General features: G+C 42.8%; 3 protein-coding genes across 3 annotated transcripts; all 3 read right to left on the bottom strand.

Annotated features, from left to right (window-relative positions):
- Positions 1 to 297: 297 nt before the first annotated feature.
- LOC134752526 (uncharacterized) lies at positions 298 to 2328 on the bottom strand. Its single transcript, XM_063688220.1, has one exon. The coding sequence runs from the start codon at positions 2326 to 2328 to the stop codon at positions 298 to 300; it is 2031 nt and encodes a 676-aa protein (XP_063544290.1).
- Positions 2329 to 8759: 6431 nt separating this feature from the next.
- LOC134752527 (uncharacterized) lies at positions 8760 to 10805 on the bottom strand. Its single transcript, XM_063688221.1, has one exon. The coding sequence runs from the start codon at positions 10803 to 10805 to the stop codon at positions 8760 to 8762; it is 2046 nt and encodes a 681-aa protein (XP_063544291.1).
- Positions 10806 to 16242: 5437 nt separating this feature from the next.
- LOC134752528 (uncharacterized) lies at positions 16243 to 18288 on the bottom strand. Its single transcript, XM_063688222.1, has one exon. The coding sequence runs from the start codon at positions 18286 to 18288 to the stop codon at positions 16243 to 16245; it is 2046 nt and encodes a 681-aa protein (XP_063544292.1).
- Positions 18289 to 19909: the final 1621 nt, after the last annotated feature.

A 19909-nucleotide genomic window follows, 5' to 3' on the forward strand; every position in this document is an offset into this window, starting at 1 on the left:
CCTTTGTTATGGTTTTGCTCCGCCGTCGGAGCACTTTTTTGGGGCGCCATTTTGGGAGCATTTCCTTATCGCTCCACCGTCGGAGCGTTGAGATGTGGTGCCATTTTGGGAGCATGTTTCTTGGTGGTGTACCCCAAGTAGCCTTCCTGATTGCCCACTCCCCCCATGGCCGCCCTTTCCGTGCCAATGTCTGGCCAGTGGTGAGCGAGACATTTCGCTTTCCTCTGACCCGACACCGGCACGGATGCAGCCATGGGTTGAGCGGGCCCCCTAGTCCGCCTTGGGGTGCCACGTCTCCTATACTGCCGTGGCTCCGTTCTGTCTCGCCGCTCTCCTTATGACGCCCTCCGCGAAGTCCACGAAGTGTTTCCTTATTCCGTCGTCCTCCAGCATCCTCACGAAGTTGCCCTCCGTAACACTCATATCTATTGCGCACTCACAGGCGTACCGCTCGGGGCCATACCTTGGGCATTCCGTGAGGATGTGTGTAACTGTCTCCACGGTTTGTCCGTCGCAGGAGCAATGGGGGTCGTTACTCAGCTTGAACCTGTGGAGGTATTGTTTGAAGCCCCCGTGCCCTGTTAGTAGTTGTGCGATGGTGTTCCTGTTACCCAGTCTCTCCATAATCCTTTTAGCGCCCCGCACATCCCGGAAGAACAGCTTCGTGCCTGAGGCTCTTTCCGTCTCCTCATATCTACTTTGCCACCTTCTCAGGGTCCTGGCTCTTATTATTCTTTTTGCGAACGAGAGAGGGAATTTGTTATACAGCGGGGTCTTTTCCGGGTCTAGGGCCGCCGCCTTGGCTAGCTGGTCCGCCCTCTCATTTCCTTCCAGGCCCACGTGCGCCTTTATCCAAGATAGCTCTATCGGATTTCCCCATGTTAGGGCCTCCTCCAGGTTTTCCCTGATTTTTACTGCTATCGGGTTAAGGGAGTTTGGGTCGGCAACTGCCTGAAGTGAGGACCTAGAGTCACAGTAGATCACTGTCCGGTGTTCCTTGTCCTTCGCCATGCTCGTGGCTTGGTAGAGTGCCATCATTTCGGCTTGGTACACCGAACAGTGATCCGCTAGCCTGAAGCTCGTACTGTCCCGCTCCTCCCCTCCCGACCACCATGTTATCGCGCCGCCTACCTTTCCTTGGATTTTGCTGCCATCCGTGTAGACCCTCCAGGTGTCCCCCTGGGAGGGCCCCTCCGTCAAGTCCTCCTCGGTTTTTGTGAGGCTAAAGGTGAGTCGTTTCCTATCTGCCGGATGCGGGAGTATCGACGGGTGGGCCCTAGGCTGCAGTTTCCCTTCCGGCAACTCCGGGAGGGTTTTGCCTCTCTTTACCTCATAGAGCTCCTTTTGCTCCTGCAGCCTAAGGTCCAGTGGTATTATTTGTGACAGGATTGCCGCTGAGACAGTGGATACTGTGCGGTGGGCTTTGGCTATTTTTATACCGAAAGCTCTGGTTATCCTGTCTAGTTTTTTCCTGGCGTGGACCCTAGTTGCTACACTTCCCCAGGCCCCAGCAGCGTAGAGTATTGTAGGCTCAACTACGGTGTAATAAATGGTTTTCAATATATCCGGGTTTAATCCCCATCGAGTCTTTGCCATTCTGCTTACCACTTTAAAAAGGTTCAGTGCCTTGGTGGAGACATTCTCTATGTGGAGTCCGAACCCCAGGTTTTCGTCTATTGTGAGACCTAGAAGTTTTAGTTTATTGTCCAGGGCGATTTGTGTCGACATCATCTGGAATGTTGGCGTGTCATATTTTAATTTGCGCGTTATTAAGATCGCTTGTGTCTTGTGTGGGGCGAACCGGAGCTTATGCTTCATGCCCCATCTTGCAACCATTTCTAACGCGTCATTGATCTTCCTGTTGAGTTCCTCAGTGGTGTTTGCCCTCGCCATGATGACTATATCATCTGCGAAAGCCTGCAGCTGGGCGCTTCCCCCTTCAGCCTCTCGCAGCAGGGGGTCCAGCTGCAAGTTCCACAGCAGTGGCCCTCCGATCGAGCCTTGGATGCATCCTCTTTCGGTTCTCCGCCTGACCGTCTTCCCGAGATAGTTGAGGGTCACGTTCCTGTCTTCCAAGTAGCTGGAGACGATGCCCATCAGCCACTGGTCTCCGCAGTGGGTACCTAGTTCCCTCAGGATTATTGGCCACCAAGCTCCGTCATCCAGGGAGACTATGGCCGTCAACATTTTACTATTCAGCCCCTCCTTCGCGTAGGTTATGACATCGTACAGCGCGTCCTCTGTGCTTTTTTGCGCCGTGAAGCCGTATTGTCTGGGATTTAGGCCTGTTCCCTGCGCTAGCTCCCACGTCAGTCTTTTAAAAATCATTTTTTCAAGGACTTTTCCCATTACCGGGAGCAGGCCTATGGGGCGATAGGATTTTGGTACCCCATAGTCTTCCTTTGAAGGTTTTGGGATGATTCTAATATGTGCCTCCTTCCAGCACTTTGGAAAGTATAGAAGCCGAAGGCACTGGTTAAACAGAGCCAGGATCGTGGGGCTGGTCCGGAATGCCCTGTGGCATGTGGTTAGGTTAGGTTAGGTTAGGTTAGGTTAGGTTAGGTTAGGTTAGGTTAGGTTAGGTTAGGTTAGGTTAGGTTAGGTTAGGTTAGGTTAGGTTAGGTTAGGTTAGGTTAGGTTAGGTTAGGTTAGGTTAGGTTAGGTTAGGTTAGGTTAGGTTAGGTTAGGTTAGGTTAGGTTAGGTTAGGTTAGGTTAGGTTAGGTTAGGTTAGGTTAGGTTAGGTTAGGTTAGGTTAGGTTAGGTTAGGTTAGGTTAGGTTAGGTTAGGTTAGGTTAGGTTAGGTTAGGTTAGGTTAGGTTAGGTTAGGTTAGGTTAGGTTAGGTTAGGTTAGGTTAGGTTAGGTTAGGTTAGGTTAGGTTAGGTTAGGTTAGGTTAGGTTAGGTTAGGTTAGGTTAGGTTAGGTTAGGTTAGGTTAGGTTAGGTTAGGTTAGGTTAGGTTAGGTTAGGTTAGGTTAGGTTAGGTTAGGTTAGGTTAGGTTAGGTTAGGTTAGGTTAGGTTAGGTTAGGTTAGGTTAGGTTAGGTTAGGTTAGGTTAGGTTAGGTTAGGTTAGGTTAGGTTAGGTTAGGTTAGGTTAGGTTAGGTTAGGTTAGGTTAGGTTAGGTTAGGTTAGGTTAGGTTAGGTTAGGTTAGGTTAGGTTAGGTTAGGTTAGGTTAGGTTAGGTTAGGTTAGGTTAGGTTAGGTTAGGTTAGGTTAGGTTAGGTTAGGTTAGGTTAGGTTAGGTTAGGTTAGGTTAGGTTAGGTTAGGTTAGGTTAGGTTAGGTTAGGTTAGGTTAGGTTAGGTTAGGTTAGGTTAGGTTAGGTTAGGTTAGGTTAGGTTAGGTTAGGTTAGGTTAGGTTAGGTTAGGTTAGGTTAGGTTAGGTTAGGTTAGGTTAGGTTAGGTTAGGTTAGGTTAGGTTAGGTTAGGTTAGGTTAGGTTAGGTTAGGTTAGGTTAGGTTAGGTTAGGTTAGGTTAGGTTAGGTTAGGTTAGGTTAGGTTAGGTTAGGTTAGGTTAGGTTAGGTTAGGTTAGGTTAGGTTAGGTTAGGTTAGGTTAGGTTAGGTTAGGTTAGGTTAGGTTAGGTTAGGTTAGGTTAGGTTAGGTTAGGTTAGGTTAGGTTAGGTTAGGTTAGGTTAGGTTAGGTTAGGTTAGGTTAGGTTAGGTTAGGTTAGGTTAGGTTAGGTTAGGTTAGGTTAGGTTAGGTTAGGTTAGGTTAGGTTAGGTTAGGTTAGGTTAGGTTAGGTTAGGTTAGGTTAGGTTAGGTTAGGTTAGGTTAGGTTAGGTTAGGTTAGGTTAGGTTAGGTTAGGTTAGGTTAGGTTAGGTTAGGTTAGGTTAGGTTAGGTTAGGTTAGGTTAGGTTAGGTTAGGTTAGGTTAGGTTAGGTTAGGTTAGGTTAGGTTAGGTTAGGTTAGGTTAGGTTAGGTTAGGTTAGGTTAGGTTAGGTTAGGTTAGGTTAGGTTAGGTTAGGTTAGGTTAGGTTAGGTTAGGTTAGGTTAGGTTAGGTTAGGTTAGGTTAGGTTAGGTTAGGTTAGGTTAGGTTAGGTTAGGTTAGGTTAGGTTAGGTTAGGTTAGGTTAGGTTAGGTTAGGTTAGGTTAGGTTAGGTTAGGTTAGGTTAGGTTAGGTTAGGTTAGGTTAGGTTAGGTTAGGTTAGGTTAGGTTAGGTTAGGTTAGGTTAGGTTAGGTTAGGTTAGGTTAGGTTAGGTTAGGTTAGGTTAGGTTAGGTTAGGTTAGGTTAGGTTAGGTTAGGTTAGGTTAGGTTAGGTTAGGTTAGGTTAGGTTAGGTTAGGTTAGGTTAGGTTAGGTTAGGTTAGGTTAGGTTAGGTTAGGTTAGGTTAGGTTAGGTTAGGTTAGGTTAGGTTAGGTTAGGTTAGGTTAGGTTAGGTTAGGTTAGGTTAGGTTAGGTTAGGTTAGGTTAGGTTAGGTTAGGTTAGGTTAGGTTAGGTTAGGTTAGGTTAGGTTAGGTTAGGTTAGGTTAGGTTAGGTTAGGTTAGGTTAGGTTAGGTTAGGTTAGGTTAGGTTAGGTTAGGTTAGGTTAGGTTAGGTTAGGTTAGGTTAGGTTAGGTTAGGTTAGGTTAGGTTAGGTTAGGTTAGGTTAGGTTAGGTTAGGTTAGGTTAGGTTAGGTTAGGTTAGGTTAGGTTAGGTTAGGTTAGGTTAGGTTAGGTTAGGTTAGGTTAGGTTAGGTTAGGTTAGGTTAGGTTAGGTTAGGTTAGGTTAGGTTAGGTTAGGTTAGGTTAGGTTAGGTTAGGTTAGGTTAGGTTAGGTTAGGTTAGGTTAGGTTAGGTTAGGTTAGGTTAGGTTAGGTTAGGTTAGGTTAGGTTAGGTTAGGTTAGGTTAGGTTAGGTTAGGTTAGGTTAGGTTAGGTTAGGTTAGGTTAGGTTAGGTTAGGTTAGGTTAGGTTAGGTTAGGTTAGGTTAGGTTAGGTTATAGGGTCTATTCTCGGTCGATTTCGTTCAAATTTGGCATAGGGGCTTTTTTTTACCTGATCTATCTATGGTCTTTCGCTTTTGGTATTGAATCGCCCTGCGTCTGGTACCTCCCATACATTTTTTTGAAAATTTACGGTTTTTAATTTTTTATTAAAAACTTATAATAATTAGGTGTTTGGTTTCTACCCTACCCCAAAATTTCAATAATTGCGCATCGAATGACGTTTTTTACATTAAAATCGGATAATAAATAAAGATTTTAGACCCGGGTTAGATTATTTTTGCATTTTTTTTAATTTTTTTTTAGCGTCCAAAAATTTTGAAAAAAATATATAAGGTAGGCATGCCGTACCTCGTGCACCTACTACGTGGTGCCGATAGCTCGAATTTCAAGTCCATTTTTTTTTATCTCTTACCGTTTTTGAGATATTAATTTTTTAGTGGTAAAAATATAGAGAAACATTGCTATTACCTTCATCAGGCGCCTCGACCGAATTTGTATGGAAAAAGTTAATTCCGACTCGAACTTGACCGAAATTCAGTTTGAGGAAAAATTCTGTATCTTCTAAACGGCTGGTCCGATTTTGATAGGACTTTCAACATTGGTCATGGGATGGAAAATGTAGATTGACGCATCTGTCAAAACTGTCAAAATTGACAGTTTGACAGTTTTTGTCATTTTTACTGAAAATTAACATGTTTTGTTATTGTTTGGTACTAAGTGACATAGTTTAATGTACATAGTGTTGTTTGACATATCTGTCAAATTTGACAGTTTGACGGTTTTTGCCATTTTCAGTGAAAATTCTCATTTTGGGATATAATTTAGCACCAAGTGACATTGTTAAGTGTAGATTTATACTATCTGTCAAATCTGTCAAAATTGACATTTTGTGAAATTTTGACAGTTGGGTCCAAAATCGAAACGGCTGGTCCGATTTTGATAGGAACTTCAACAGTAGTCATGGGATGGAAAATGTAGTTTGACACATCTGTCAAAAATGTCAAAATTGACAGTTTGACAGTTTTTGTCATTTTTAGTGAAAATTAACATGTTTTGTTAAAGTTTGGTACTAAGTGACATAGTTTAATGTACTTAGTGTTGTTTGACATATCTGTCAAATTTGACAGTTTGACAGTTTTTGCCATTTTCAGTGAAAATTCTCATTTTGGGATATAATTTAGCACCAAGTGACATTGTTAAGTGTAGATTTATACTATCTGTCAAATCTGTAAAAATTGACATTTTGTGAAATTTTGACAGTTTTGGGTCCAAAATCGAAACGGCTGGTCCGATTTTGATAGGACTTTCAACATTGGTCATGGGATGGAAAATGTAGATTGACGCATCTGTCAAAACTGTCAAAATTGACAGTTTGACAGTTTTTGTCATTTTTACTGAAAATTAACATGTTTTGTTATTGTTTGGTACTAAGTGACATAGTTTAATGTACATAGTGTTGTTTGACATATCTGTCAAATTTGACAGTTTGACGGTTTTTGCCATTTTCAGTGAAAATTCTCATTTTGGGATATAATTTAGCACCAAGTGACATTGTTAAGTGTAGATTTATACTATCTGTCAAATCTGTCAAAATTGACATTTTGTGAAATTTTGACAGTTGGGTCCAAAATCGAAACGGCTGGTCCGATTTTGATAGGAACTTCAACAGTAGTCATGGGATGGAAAATGTAGTTTGACACATCTGTCAAAAATGTCAAAATTGACAGTTTGACAGTTTTTGTCATTTTTAGTGAAAATTAACATGTTTTGTTAAAGTTTGGTACTAAGTGACATAGTTTAATGTACTTAGTGTTGTTTGACATATCTGTCAAATTTGACAGTTTGACAGTTTTTGCCATTTTCAGTGAAAATTCTCATTTTGGGATATAATTTAGCACCAAGTGACATTGTTAAGTGTAGATTTATACTATCTGTCAAATCTGTAAAAATTGACATTTTGTGAAATTTTGACAGTTTTGGGTCCAAAATCGAAACGGCTGGTCCGATTTTGATAAGAACTTCAACAGTAGTCATGGGATGGAAAATGTAGTTTGACACATCTGTCAAAAATGTCAAAATTGACAGTTTGACAGTTTTGGTCATTTTTAGTGAAAATTAACATGTTTTGTTAAAGTTTGGTACTAAGTGACATAGTTTAATGTACTTAGTGTTGTTTCACATATCTGTCAAATTTGACAGTTTGACAGTTTTTGCCATTTTCAGTGAAAATTCTCATTTTGGGATATAATTTAGCACCAAGTGACATTGTTAAGTGTAGATTTATACTATCTGTCAAATCTGTCAAAATTGACATTTTGTGAAATTTTGACAGTTTTGGGTCCAAAATCGAAACGGCTTGTCCGATTTTGATAGGACCTTCAACATTAGTCATGGGATGGAAAAAGAAAAATGGAAAACCTATTAGGTCAGGTTAGGTTAGGTTAGGTTAGGTTAGGTTAGGTTAGGTTAGGTTAGGTTAGGTTAGGTTAGGTTAGGTTAGGTTAGGTTAGGTTAGGTTAGGTTAGGTTAGGTTAGGTTAGGTTAGGTTAGGTTAGGTTAGGTTAGGTTAGGTTAGGTTAGGTTAGGTTAGGTTAGGTTAGGTTAGGTTAGGTTAGGTTTTTTTTTTTTTTTTTTTTTTTTTTTTTTTTTTTTTTTTTTTTTTTTTTTTTTTTTTTTTTTGCCCACCTCCCTCCTCTGTATTATTATTGATATTTATTTTTCAATAGTTGTTTCTTTTTTATATATTTTTCCTCTTTTCTTTCTTTTCTTTACATACTTAGCCTACTTACAGTCTACACTTTCTACACTTGTCAATTACAAAAATGTTACTATAAATTAAATTAAAAATAATAATAAATAATATTAATTAAATTCAGTTAAGGTCAAAATCATTTTTCAATTACATTTACAATTTTACAATTACTATTAATTAATTACACGTAATTATTAATAAAGTTACAATTAATGTCAAACTGTCAAAATCGTGTGCAATTAATATCAAAATCCACAGTCAATGTCAACTTATTATACGTACGTACGTTATGTCACTACTACAATCTATACAAAAATACGCATCTAATACAATTACAATTTAATACAATTAATACAATACAATTAGTTAATTAATAGCGCAGGGGAGCCCCGTGGAGCGCCCCGGAGCGTCTTTGCAAACACCGGTGCTCAAAATGTCAGAATCTACAATTAATGTCCATTTCATCACACGTACCCAATATTATTACAATCCATACAAAAACACGCATCCAACACAATCAATGTCCAATTAGCTCTTTCAATTCAATACAATTGCCTTAACACGCCACCCGCCCGGGACAAGCAATGAGGAGCAGGAAATAGCTCCCCGGAGCAATTTGGCGCACTCGGGAGCAAAACGGAGCACAACGGAACGGAGCGGAGCACAACCAAACAGCAGGGCGGAGCGCCCCGGAGCACGGCGGAGCGCAGAGGAGCGTCCTGGAGCATGGCGGAGCGCAGAGGAGCGCTTTTATGGGGCGCCATTTTGGGAGCATTATCCTTTGTTATGGTTTTGCTCCGCCGTCGGAGCACTTTTTTGGGGCGCCATTTTGGGAGCATTTCCTTATCGCTCCACCGTCGGAGCGTTGAGATGTGGTGCCATTTTGGGAGCATGTTTCTTGGTGGTGTACCCCAAGTAGCCTTCCTGATTGCCCACTCCCCCCATGGCCGCCCTTTCCGTGCCAATGTCTGGCCAGTGGTGAGCGAGACATTTCGCTTTCCTCTGACCCGACACCGGCACGGATGCAGCCATGGGTTGAGCGGGCCCCCTAGTCCGCCTTGGGGTGCCACGTCTCCTATACTGCCGTGGCTCCGTTCTGTCTCGCCGCTCTCCTTATGACGCCCTCCGCGAAGTCCACGAAGTGTTTCCTTATTCCGTCGTCCTCCAGCATCCTCACGAAGTTGCCCTCCGTAACACTCATATCTATTGCGCACTCACAGGCGTACCGCTCGGGGCCATACCTTGGGCATTCCGTGAGGATGTGTGTAACTGTCTCCACGGTTTGTCCGTCGCAGGAGCAATGGGGGTCGTTACTCAGCTTGAACCTGTGGAGGTATTGTTTGAAGCCCCCGTGCCCTGTTAGTAGTTGTGCGATGGTGTTCCTGTTACCCAGTCTCTCCATAATCCTTTTAGCGCCCCGCACATCCCGGAAGAACAGCTTCGTGCCTGAGGCTCTTTCCGTCTCCTCATATCTACTTTGCCACCTTCTCAGGGTCCTGGCTCTTATTATTCTTTTTGCGAACGAGAGAGGGAATTTGTTATACAGCGGGGTCTTTTCCGGGTCTAGGGCCGCCGCCTTGGCTAGCTGGTCCGCCCTCTCATTTCCTTCCAGGCCCACGTGCGCCTTTATCCAAGATAGCTCTATCGGATTTCCCCATGTTAGGGCCTCCTCCAGGTTTTCCCTGATTTTTACTGCTATCGGGTTAAGGGAGTTTGGGTCGGCAACTGCCTGAAGTGAGGACCTAGAGTCACAGTAGATCACTGTCCGGTGTTCCTTGTCCTTCGCCATGCTCGTGGCTTGGTAGAGTGCCATCATTTCGGCTTGGTACACCGAACAGTGATCCGCTAGCCTGAAGCTCGTACTGTCCCGCTCCTCCCCTCCCGACCACCATGTTATCGCGCCGCCTACCTTTCCTTGGATTTTGCTGCCATCCGTGTAGACCCTCCAGGTGTCCCCCTGGGAGGGCCCCTCCGTCAAGTCCTCCTCGGTTTTTGTGAGGCTAAAGGTGAGTCGTTTCCTATCTGCCGGATGCGGGAGTATCGACGGGTGGGCCCTAGGCTGCAGTTTCCCTTCCGGCAACTCCGGGAGGGTTTTGCCTCTCTTTACCTCATAGAGCTCCTTTTGCTCCTGCAGCCTAAGGTCCAGTGGTATTATTTGTGACAGGATTGCCGCTGAGACAGTGGATACTGTGCGGTGGGCTTTGGCTATTTTTATACCGAAAGCTCTGGTTATCCTGTCTAGTTTTTTCCTGGCGTGGACCCTAGTTGCTACACTTCCCCAGGCCCCAGCAGCGTAGAGTATTGTAGGCTCAACTACGGTGTAATAAATGGTTTTCAATATATCCGGGTTTAATCCCCATCGAGTCTTTGCCATTCTGCTTACCACTTTAAAAAGGTTCAGTGCCTTGGTGGAGACATTCTCTATGTGGAGTCCGAACCCCAGGTTTTCGTCTATTGTGAGACCTAGAAGTTTTAGTTTATTGTCCAGGGCGATTTGTGTCGACATCATCTGGAATGTTGGCGTGTCATATTTTAATTTGCGCGTTATTAAGATCGCTTGTGTCTTGTGTGGGGCGAACCGGAGCTTATGCTTCATGCCCCATCTTGCAACCATTTCTAACGCGTCATTGATCTTCCTGTTGAGTTCCTCAGTGGTGTTTGCCCTCGCCATGATGACTATATCATCTGCGAAAGCCTGCAGCTGGGCGCTTCCCCCTTCAGCCTCTCGCAGCAGGGGGTCCAGCTGCAAGTTCCACAGCAGTGGCCCTCCGATCGAGCCTTGGATGCATCCTCTTTCGGTTCTCCGCCTGACCGTCTTCCCGAGATAGTTGAGGGTCACGTTCCTGTCTTCCAAGTAGCTGGAGACGATGCCCATCAGCCACTGGTCTCCGCAGTGGGTACCTAGTTCCCTCAGGATTATTGGCCACCAAGCTCCGTCGAACGCGCCCTCTATATCCAGGGAGACTATGGCCGTCAACATTTTACTATTCAGCCCCTCCTTCGCGTAGGTTATGACATCGTACAGCGCGTCCTCTGTGCTTTTTTGCGCCGTGAAGCCGTATTGTCTGGGATTTAGGCCTGTTCCCTGCGCTAGCTCCCACGTCAGTCTTTTAAAAATCATTTTTTCAAGGACTTTTCCCATTACCGGGAGCAGGCCTATGGGGCGATAGGATTTTGGTACCCCATAGTCTTCCTTTGAAGGTTTTGGGATGATTCTAATATGTGCCTCCTTCCAGCACTTTGGAAAGTATAGAAGCCGAAGGCACTGGTTAAACAGAGCCAGGATCGTGGGGCTGGTCCGGAATGCCCTGTGGCATGTGGTTAGGTTAGGTTAGGTTAGGTTAGGTTAGGTTAGGTTAGGTTAGGTTAGGTTAGGTTAGGTTAGGTTAGGTTAGGTTAGGTTAGGTTAGGTTAGGTTAGGTTAGGTTAGGTTAGGTTAGGTTAGGTTAGGTTAGGTTAGGTTAGGTTAGGTTAGGTTAGGTTAGGTTAGGTTAGGTTAGGTTAGGTTAGGTTAGGTTAGGTTAGGTTAGGTTAGGTTAGGTTAGGTTAGGTTAGGTTAGGTTAGGTTAGGTTAGGTTAGGTTAGGTTAGGTTAGGTTAGGTTAGGTTAGGTTAGGTTAGGTTAGGTTAGGTTAGGTTAGGTTAGGTTAGGTTAGGTTAGGTTAGGTTAGGTTAGGTTAGGTTAGGTTAGGTTAGGTTAGGTTAGGTTAGGTTAGGTTAGGTTAGGTTAGGTTAGGTTAGGTTAGGTTAGGTTAGGTTAGGTTAGGTTAGGTTAGGTTAGGTTAGGTTAGGTTAGGTTAGGTTAGGTTAGGTTAGGTTAGGTTAGGTTAGGTTAGGTTAGGTTAGGTTAGGTTAGGTTAGGTTAGGTTAGGTTAGGTTAGGTTAGGTTAGGTTAGGTTAGGTTAGGTTAGGTTAGGTTAGGTTAGGTTAGGTTAGGTTAGGTTAGGTTAGGTTAGGTTAGGTTAGGTTAGGTTAGGTTAGGTTAGGTTAGGTTAGGTTAGGTTAGGTTAGGTTAGGTTAGGTTAGGTTAGGTTAGGTTAGGTTAGGTTAGGTTAGGTTAGGTTAGGTTAGGTTAGGTTAGGTTAGGTTAGGTTAGGTTAGGTTAGGTTAGGTTAGGTTAGGTTAGGTTAGGTTAGGTTAGGTTAGGTTAGGTTAGGTTAGGTTAGGTTAGGTTAGGTTAGGTTAGGTTAGGTTAGGTTAGGTTAGGTTAGGTTAGGTTAGGTTAGGTTAGGTTAGGTTAGGTTAGGTTAGGTTAGGTTAGGTTAGGTTAGGTTAGGTTAGGTTAGGTTAGGTTAGGTTAGGTTAGGTTAGGTTAGGTTAGGTTAGGTTAGGTTAGGTTAGGTTAGGTTAGGTTAGGTTAGGTTAGGTTAGGTTAGGTTAGGTTAGGTTAGGTTAGGTTAGGTTAGGTTAGGTTAGGTTAGGTTAGGTTAGGTTAGGTTAGGTTAGGTTAGGTTAGGTTAGGTTAGGTTAGGTTAGGTTAGGTTAGGTTAGGTTAGGTTAGGTTAGGTTAGGTTAGGTTAGGTTAGGTTAGGTTAGGTTAGGTTAGGTTAGGTTAGGTTAGGTTAGGTTAGGTTAGGTTAGGTTAGGTTAGGTTAGGTTAGGTTAGGTTAGGTTAGGTTAGGTTAGGTTAGGTTAGGTTAGGTTAGGTTAGGTTAGGTTAGGTTAGGTTAGGTTAGGTTAGGTTAGGTTAGGTTAGGTTAGGTTAGGTTAGGTTAGGTTAGGTTAGGTTAGGTTAGGTTATAGGGTCTATTCTCGGTCGATTTCGTTCAAATTTGGCATAGGGGCTTTTTTTTACCTGATCTATCTATGGTCTTTCGCTTTTGGTATTGAATCGCCCTGCGTCTGGTACCTCCCATACATTTTTTTGAAAATTTACGGTTTTTAATTTTTTATTAAAAACTTATAATAATTAGGTGTTTGGTTTCTACCCTACCCCAAAATTTCAATAATTGCGCATCGAATGACGTTTTTTACATTAAAATCGGATAATAAATAAAGATTTTAGACCCGGGTTAGATTATTTTTGCATTTTTTTTAATTTTTTTTTAGCGTCCAAAAATTTTGAAAAAAATATATAAGGTAGGCATGCCGTACCTCGTGCACCTACTACGTGGTGCCGATAGCTCGAATTTCAAGTCCATTTTTTTTTATCTCTTACCGTTTTTGAGATATTAATTTTTTAGTGGTAAAAATATAGAGAAACATTGCTATTACCTTCATCAGGCGCCTCGACCGAATTTGTATGGAAAAAGTTAATTCCGACTCGAACTTGACCGAAATTCAGTTTGAGGAAAAATTCTGTATCTTCTAAACGGCTGGTCCGATTTTGATAGGACTTTCAACATTGGTCATGGGATGGAAAATGTAGATTGACGCATCTGTCAAAACTGTCAAAATTGACAGTTTGACAGTTTTTGTCATTTTTACTGAAAATTAACATGTTTTGTTATTGTTTGGTACTAAGTGACATAGTTTAATGTACATAGTGTTGTTTGACATATCTGTCAAATTTGACAGTTTGACGGTTTTTGCCATTTTCAGTGAAAATTCTCATTTTGGGATATAATTTAGCACCAAGTGACATTGTTAAGTGTAGATTTATACTATCTGTCAAATCTGTCAAAATTGACATTTTGTGAAATTTTGACAGTTGGGTCCAAAATCGAAACGGCTGGTCCGATTTTGATAGGAACTTCAACAGTAGTCATGGGATGGAAAATGTAGTTTGACACATCTGTCAAAAATGTCAAAATTGACAGTTTGACAGTTTTTGTCATTTTTAGTGAAAATTAACATGTTTTGTTAAAGTTTGGTACTAAGTGACATAGTTTAATGTACTTAGTGTTGTTTGACATATCTGTCAAATTTGACAGTTTGACAGTTTTTGCCATTTTCAGTGAAAATTCTCATTTTGGGATATAATTTAGCACCAAGTGACATTGTTAAGTGTAGATTTATACTATCTGTCAAATCTGTAAAAATTGACATTTTGTGAAATTTTGACAGTTTTGGGTCCAAAATCGAAACGGCTGGTCCGATTTTGATAGGACTTTCAACATTGGTCATGGGATGGAAAATGTAGATTGACGCATCTGTCAAAACTGTCAAAATTGACAGTTTGACAGTTTTTGTCATTTTTACTGAAAATTAACATGTTTTGTTATTGTTTGGTACTAAGTGACATAGTTTAATGTACATAGTGTTGTTTGACATATCTGTCAAATTTGACAGTTTGACGGTTTTTGCCATTTTCAGTGAAAATTCTCATTTTGGGATATAATTTAGCACCAAGTGACATTGTTAAGTGTAGATTTATACTATCTGTCAAATCTGTCAAAATTGACATTTTGTGAAATTTTGACAGTTGGGTCCAAAATCGAAACGGCTGGTCCGATTTTGATAGGAACTTCAACAGTAGTCATGGGATGGAAAATGTAGTTTGACACATCTGTCAAAAATGTCAAAATTGACAGTTTGACAGTTTTTGTCATTTTTAGTGAAAATTAACATGTTTTGTTAAAGTTTGGTACTAAGTGACATAGTTTAATGTACTTAGTGTTGTTTGACATATCTGTCAAATTTGACAGTTTGACAGTTTTTGCCATTTTCAGTGAAAATTCTCATTTTGGGATATAATTTAGCACCAAGTGACATTGTTAAGTGTAGATTTATACTATCTGTCAAATCTGTAAAAATTGACATTTTGTGAAATTTTGACAGTTTTGGGTCCAAAATCGAAACGGCTGGTCCGATTTTGATAAGAACTTCAACAGTAGTCATGGGATGGAAAATGTAGTTTGACACATCTGTCAAAAATGTCAAAATTGACAGTTTGACAGTTTTGGTCATTTTTAGTGAAAATTAACATGTTTTGTTAAAGTTTGGTACTAAGTGACATAGTTTAATGTACTTAGTGTTGTTTCACATATCTGTCAAATTTGACAGTTTGACAGTTTTTGCCATTTTCAGTGAAAATTCTCATTTTGGGATATAATTTAGCACCAAGTGACATTGTTAAGTGTAGATTTATACTATCTGTCAAATCTGTCAAAATTGACATTTTGTGAAATTTTGACAGTTTTGGGTCCAAAATCGAAACGGCTTGTCCGATTTTGATAGGACCTTCAACATTAGTCATGGGATGGAAAAAGAAAAATGGAAAACCTATTAGGTCAGGTTAGGTTAGGTTAGGTTAGGTTAGGTTAGGTTAGGTTAGGTTAGGTTAGGTTAGGTTAGGTTAGGTTAGGTTAGGTTAGGTTAGGTTAGGTTAGGTTAGGTTAGGTTAGGTTAGGTTAGGTTAGGTTAGGTTAGGTTAGGTTAGGTTAGGTTAGGTTAGGTTAGGTTAGGTTATGTTTTTTTTTTTTTTTTTTTTTTTTTTTTTTTTTTTTTTTTTTTTTTTTTTTTTTTTTTTGCCCACCTCCCTCCTCTGTATTATTATTGATATTTATTTTTCAATAGTTGTTTCTTTTTTATATATTTTTCCTCTTTTCTTTCTTTTCTTTACATACTTAGCCTACTTACAGTCTACACTTTCTACACTTGTCAATTACAAAAATGTTACTATAAATTAAATTAAAAATAATAATAAATAATATTAATTAAATTCAGTTAAGGTCAAAATCATTTTTCAATTACATTTACAATTTTACAATTACTATTAATTAATTACACGTAATTATTAATAAAGTTACAATTAATGTCAAACTGTCAAAATCGTGTGCAATTAATATCAAAATCCACAGTCAATGTCAACTTATTATACGTACGTACGTTATGTCACTACTACAATCTATACAAAAATACGCATCTAATACAATTACAATTTAATACAATTAATACAATACAATTAGTTAATTAATAGCGCAGGGGAGCCCCGTGGAGCGCCCCGGAGCGTCTTTGCAAACACCGGTGCTCAAAATGTCAGAATCTACAATTAATGTCCATTTCATCACACGTACCCAATATTATTACAATCCATACAAAAACACGCATCCAACACAATCAATGTCCAATTAGCTCTTTCAATTCAATACAATTGCCTTAACACGCCACCCGCCCGGGACAAGCAATGAGGAGCAGGAAATAGCTCCCCGGAGCAATTTGGCGCACTCGGGAGCAAAACGGAGCACAACGGAACGGAGCGGAGCACAACCAAACAGCAGGGCGGAGCGCCCCGGAGCACGGCGGAGCGCAGAGGAGCGTCCTGGAGCATGGCGGAGCGCAGAGGAGCGCTTTTATGGGGCGCCATTTTGGGAGCATTATCCTTTGTTATGGTTTTGCTCCGCCGTCGGAGCACTTTTTTGGGGCGCCATTTTGGGAGCATTTCCTTATCGCTCCACCGTCGGAGCGTTGAGATGTGGTGCCATTTTGGGAGCATGTTTCTTGGTGGTGTACCCCAAGTAGCCTTCCTGATTGCCCACTCCCCCCATGGCCGCCCTTTCCGTGCCAATGTCTGGCCAGTGGTGAGCGAGACATTTCGCTTTCCTCTGACCCGACACCGGCACGGATGCAGCCATGGGTTGAGCGGGCCCCCTAGTCCGCCTTGGGGTGCCACGTCTCCTATACTGCCGTGGCTCCGTTCTGTCTCGCCGCTCTCCTTATGACGCCCTCCGCGAAGTCCACGAAGTGTTTCCTTATTCCGTCGTCCTCCAGCATCCTCACGAAGTTGCCCTCCGTAACACTCATATCTATTGCGCACTCACAGGCGTACCGCTCGGGGCCATACCTTGGGCATTCCGTGAGGATGTGTGTAACTGTCTCCACGGTTTGTCCGTCGCAGGAGCAATGGGGGTCGTTACTCAGCTTGAACCTGTGGAGGTATTGTTTGAAGCCCCCGTGCCCTGTTAGTAGTTGTGCGATGGTGTTCCTGTTACCCAGTCTCTCCATAATCCTTTTAGCGCCCCGCACATCCCGGAAGAACAGCTTCGTGCCTGAGGCTCTTTCCGTCTCCTCATATCTACTTTGCCACCTTCTCAGGGTCCTGGCTCTTATTATTCTTTTTGCGAACGAGAGAGGGAATTTGTTATACAGCGGGGTCTTTTCCGGGTCTAGGGCCGCCGCCTTGGCTAGCTGGTCCGCCCTCTCATTTCCTTCCAGGCCCACGTGCGCCTTTATCCAAGATAGCTCTATCGGATTTCCCCATGTTAGGGCCTCCTCCAGGTTTTCCCTGATTTTTACTGCTATCGGGTTAAGGGAGTTTGGGTCGGCAACTGCCTGAAGTGAGGACCTAGAGTCACAGTAGATCACTGTCCGGTGTTCCTTGTCCTTCGCCATGCTCGTGGCTTGGTAGAGTGCCATCATTTCGGCTTGGTACACCGAACAGTGATCCGCTAGCCTGAAGCTCGTACTGTCCCGCTCCTCCCCTCCCGACCACCATGTTATCGCGCCGCCTACCTTTCCTTGGATTTTGCTGCCATCCGTGTAGACCCTCCAGGTGTCCCCCTGGGAGGGCCCCTCCGTCAAGTCCTCCTCGGTTTTTGTGAGGCTAAAGGTGAGTCGTTTCCTATCTGCCGGATGCGGGAGTATCGACGGGTGGGCCCTAGGCTGCAGTTTCCCTTCCGGCAACTCCGGGAGGGTTTTGCCTCTCTTTACCTCATAGAGCTCCTTTTGCTCCTGCAGCCTAAGGTCCAGTGGTATTATTTGTGACAGGATTGCCGCTGAGACAGTGGATACTGTGCGGTGGGCTTTGGCTATTTTTATACCGAAAGCTCTGGTTATCCTGTCTAGTTTTTTCCTGGCGTGGACCCTAGTTGCTACACTTCCCCAGGCCCCAGCAGCGTAGAGTATTGTAGGCTCAACTACGGTGTAATAAATGGTTTTCAATATATCCGGGTTTAATCCCCATCGAGTCTTTGCCATTCTGCTTACCACTTTAAAAAGGTTCAGTGCCTTGGTGGAGACATTCTCTATGTGGAGTCCGAACCCCAGGTTTTCGTCTATTGTGAGACCTAGAAGTTTTAGTTTATTGTCCAGGGCGATTTGTGTCGACATCATCTGGAATGTTGGCGTGTCATATTTTAATTTGCGCGTTATTAAGATCGCTTGTGTCTTGTGTGGGGCGAACCGGAGCTTATGCTTCATGCCCCATCTTGCAACCATTTCTAACGCGTCATTGATCTTCCTGTTGAGTTCCTCAGTGGTGTTTGCCCTCGCCATGATGACTATATCATCTGCGAAAGCCTGCAGCTGGGCGCTTCCCCCTTCAGCCTCTCGCAGCAGGGGGTCCAGCTGCAAGTTCCACAGCAGTGGCCCTCCGATCGAGCCTTGGATGCATCCTCTTTCGGTTCTCCGCCTGACCGTCTTCCCGAGATAGTTGAGGGTCACGTTCCTGTCTTCCAAGTAGCTGGAGACGATGCCCATCAGCCACTGGTCTCCGCAGTGGGTACCTAGTTCCCTCAGGATTATTGGCCACCAAGCTCCGTCGAACGCGCCCTCTATATCCAGGGAGACTATGGCCGTCAACATTTTACTATTCAGCCCCTCCTTCGCGTAGGTTATGACATCGTACAGCGCGTCCTCTGTGCTTTTTTGCGCCGTGAAGCCGTATTGTCTGGGATTTAGGCCTGTTCCCTGCGCTAGCTCCCACGTCAGTCTTTTAAAAATCATTTTTTCAAGGACTTTTCCCATTACCGGGAGCAGGCCTATGGGGCGATAGGATTTTGGTACCCCATAGTCTTCCTTTGAAGGTTTTGGGATGATTCTAATATGTGCCTCCTTCCAGCACTTTGGAAAGTATAGAAGCCGAAGGCACTGGTTAAACAGAGCCAGGATCGTGGGGCTGGTCCGGAATGCCCTGTGGCATGTGGTTAGGTTAGGTTAGGTTAGGTTAGGTTAGGTTAGGTTAGGTTAGGTTAGGTTAGGTTAGGTTAGGTTAGGTTAGGTTAGGTTAGGTTAGGTTAGGTTAGGTTAGGTTAGGTTAGGTTAGGTTAGGTTAGGTTAGGTTAGGTTAGGTTAGGTTAGGTTAGGTTAGGTTAGGTTAGGTTAGGTTAGGTTAGGTTAGGTTAGGTTAGGTTAGGTTAGGTTAGGTTAGGTTAGGTTAGGTTAGGTTAGGTTAGGTTAGGTTAGGTTAGGTTAGGTTAGGTTAGGTTAGGTTAGGTTAGGTTAGGTTAGGTTAGGTTAGGTTAGGTTAGGTTAGGTTAGGTTAGGTTAGGTTAGGTTAGGTTAGGTTAGGTTAGGTTAGGTTAGGTTAGGTTAGGTTAGGTTAGGTTAGGTTAGGTTAGGTTAGGTTAGGTTAGGTTAGGTTAGGTTAGGTTAGGTTAGGTTAGGTTAGGTTAGGTTAGGTTAGGTTAGGTTAGGTTAGGTTAGGTTAGGTTAGGTTAGGTTAGGTTAGGTTAGGTTAGGTTAGGTTAGGTTAGGTTAGGTTAGGTTAGGTTAGGTTAGGTTAGGTTAGGTTAGGTTAGGTTAGGTTAGGTTAGGTTAGGTTAGGTTAGGTTAGGTTAGGTTAGGTTAGGTTAGGTTAGGTTAGGTTAGGTTAGGTTAGGTTAGGTTAGGTTAGGTTAGGTTAGGTTAGGTTAGGTTAGGTTAGGTTAGGTTAGGTTAGGTTAGGTTAGGTTAGGTTAGGTTAGGTTAGGTTAGGTTAGGTTAGGTTAGGTTAGGTTAGGTTAGGTTAGGTTAGGTTAGGTTAGGTTAGGTTAGGTTAGGTTAGGTTAGGTTAGGTTAGGTTAGGTTAGGTTAGGTTAGGTTAGGTTAGGTTAGGTTAGGTTAGGTTAGGTTAGGTTAGGTTAGGTTAGGTTAGGTTAGGTTAGGTTAGGTTAGGTTAGGTTAGGTTAGGTTAGGTTAGGTTAGGTTAGGTTAGGTTAGGTTAGGTTAGGTTAGGTTAGGTTAGGTTAGGTTAGGTTAGGTTAGGTTAGGTTAGGTTAGGTTAGGTTAGGTTAGGTTAGGTTAGGTTAGGTTAGGTTAGGTTAGGTTAGGTTAGGTTAGGTTAGGTTAGGTTAGGTTAGGTTAGGTTAGGTTAGGTTAGGTTAGGTTAGGTTAGGTTAGGTTAGGTTAGGTTAGGTTAGGTTAGGTTAGGTTAGGTTAGGTTAGGTTAGGTTAGGTTAGGTTAGGTTAGGTTAGGTTAGGTTAGGTTAGGTTAGGTTAGGTTAGGTTAGGTTAGGTTAGGTTAGGTTAGGTTAGGTTAGGTTAGGTTAGGTTAGGTTAGGTTAGGTTAGGTTAGGTTAGGTTAGGTTAGGTTAGGTTAGGTTAGGTTAGGTTAGGTTAGGTTAGGTTAGGTTAGGTTAGGTTAGGT

Source organism: Cydia strobilella, chromosome 24, assembly GCF_947568885.1.
Source record: "Cydia strobilella chromosome 24, ilCydStro3.1, whole genome shotgun sequence".
Taxonomy (NCBI): Eukaryota; Metazoa; Arthropoda; class Insecta; order Lepidoptera; family Tortricidae; genus Cydia; species Cydia strobilella.

What these genes read in the sequence shown, in the direction of transcription:
- LOC134752526 (XM_063688220.1), bottom strand. Translation starts at nt 2,328, where the DNA reads ATGATTTTTAAAAGACTGACGTGGGAGCTAGCGCAGGGAACAGGCCTA.
- LOC134752527 (XM_063688221.1), bottom strand. Translation starts at nt 10,805, where the DNA reads ATGATTTTTAAAAGACTGACGTGGGAGCTAGCGCAGGGAACAGGCCTA.
- LOC134752528 (XM_063688222.1), bottom strand. Translation starts at nt 18,288, where the DNA reads ATGATTTTTAAAAGACTGACGTGGGAGCTAGCGCAGGGAACAGGCCTA.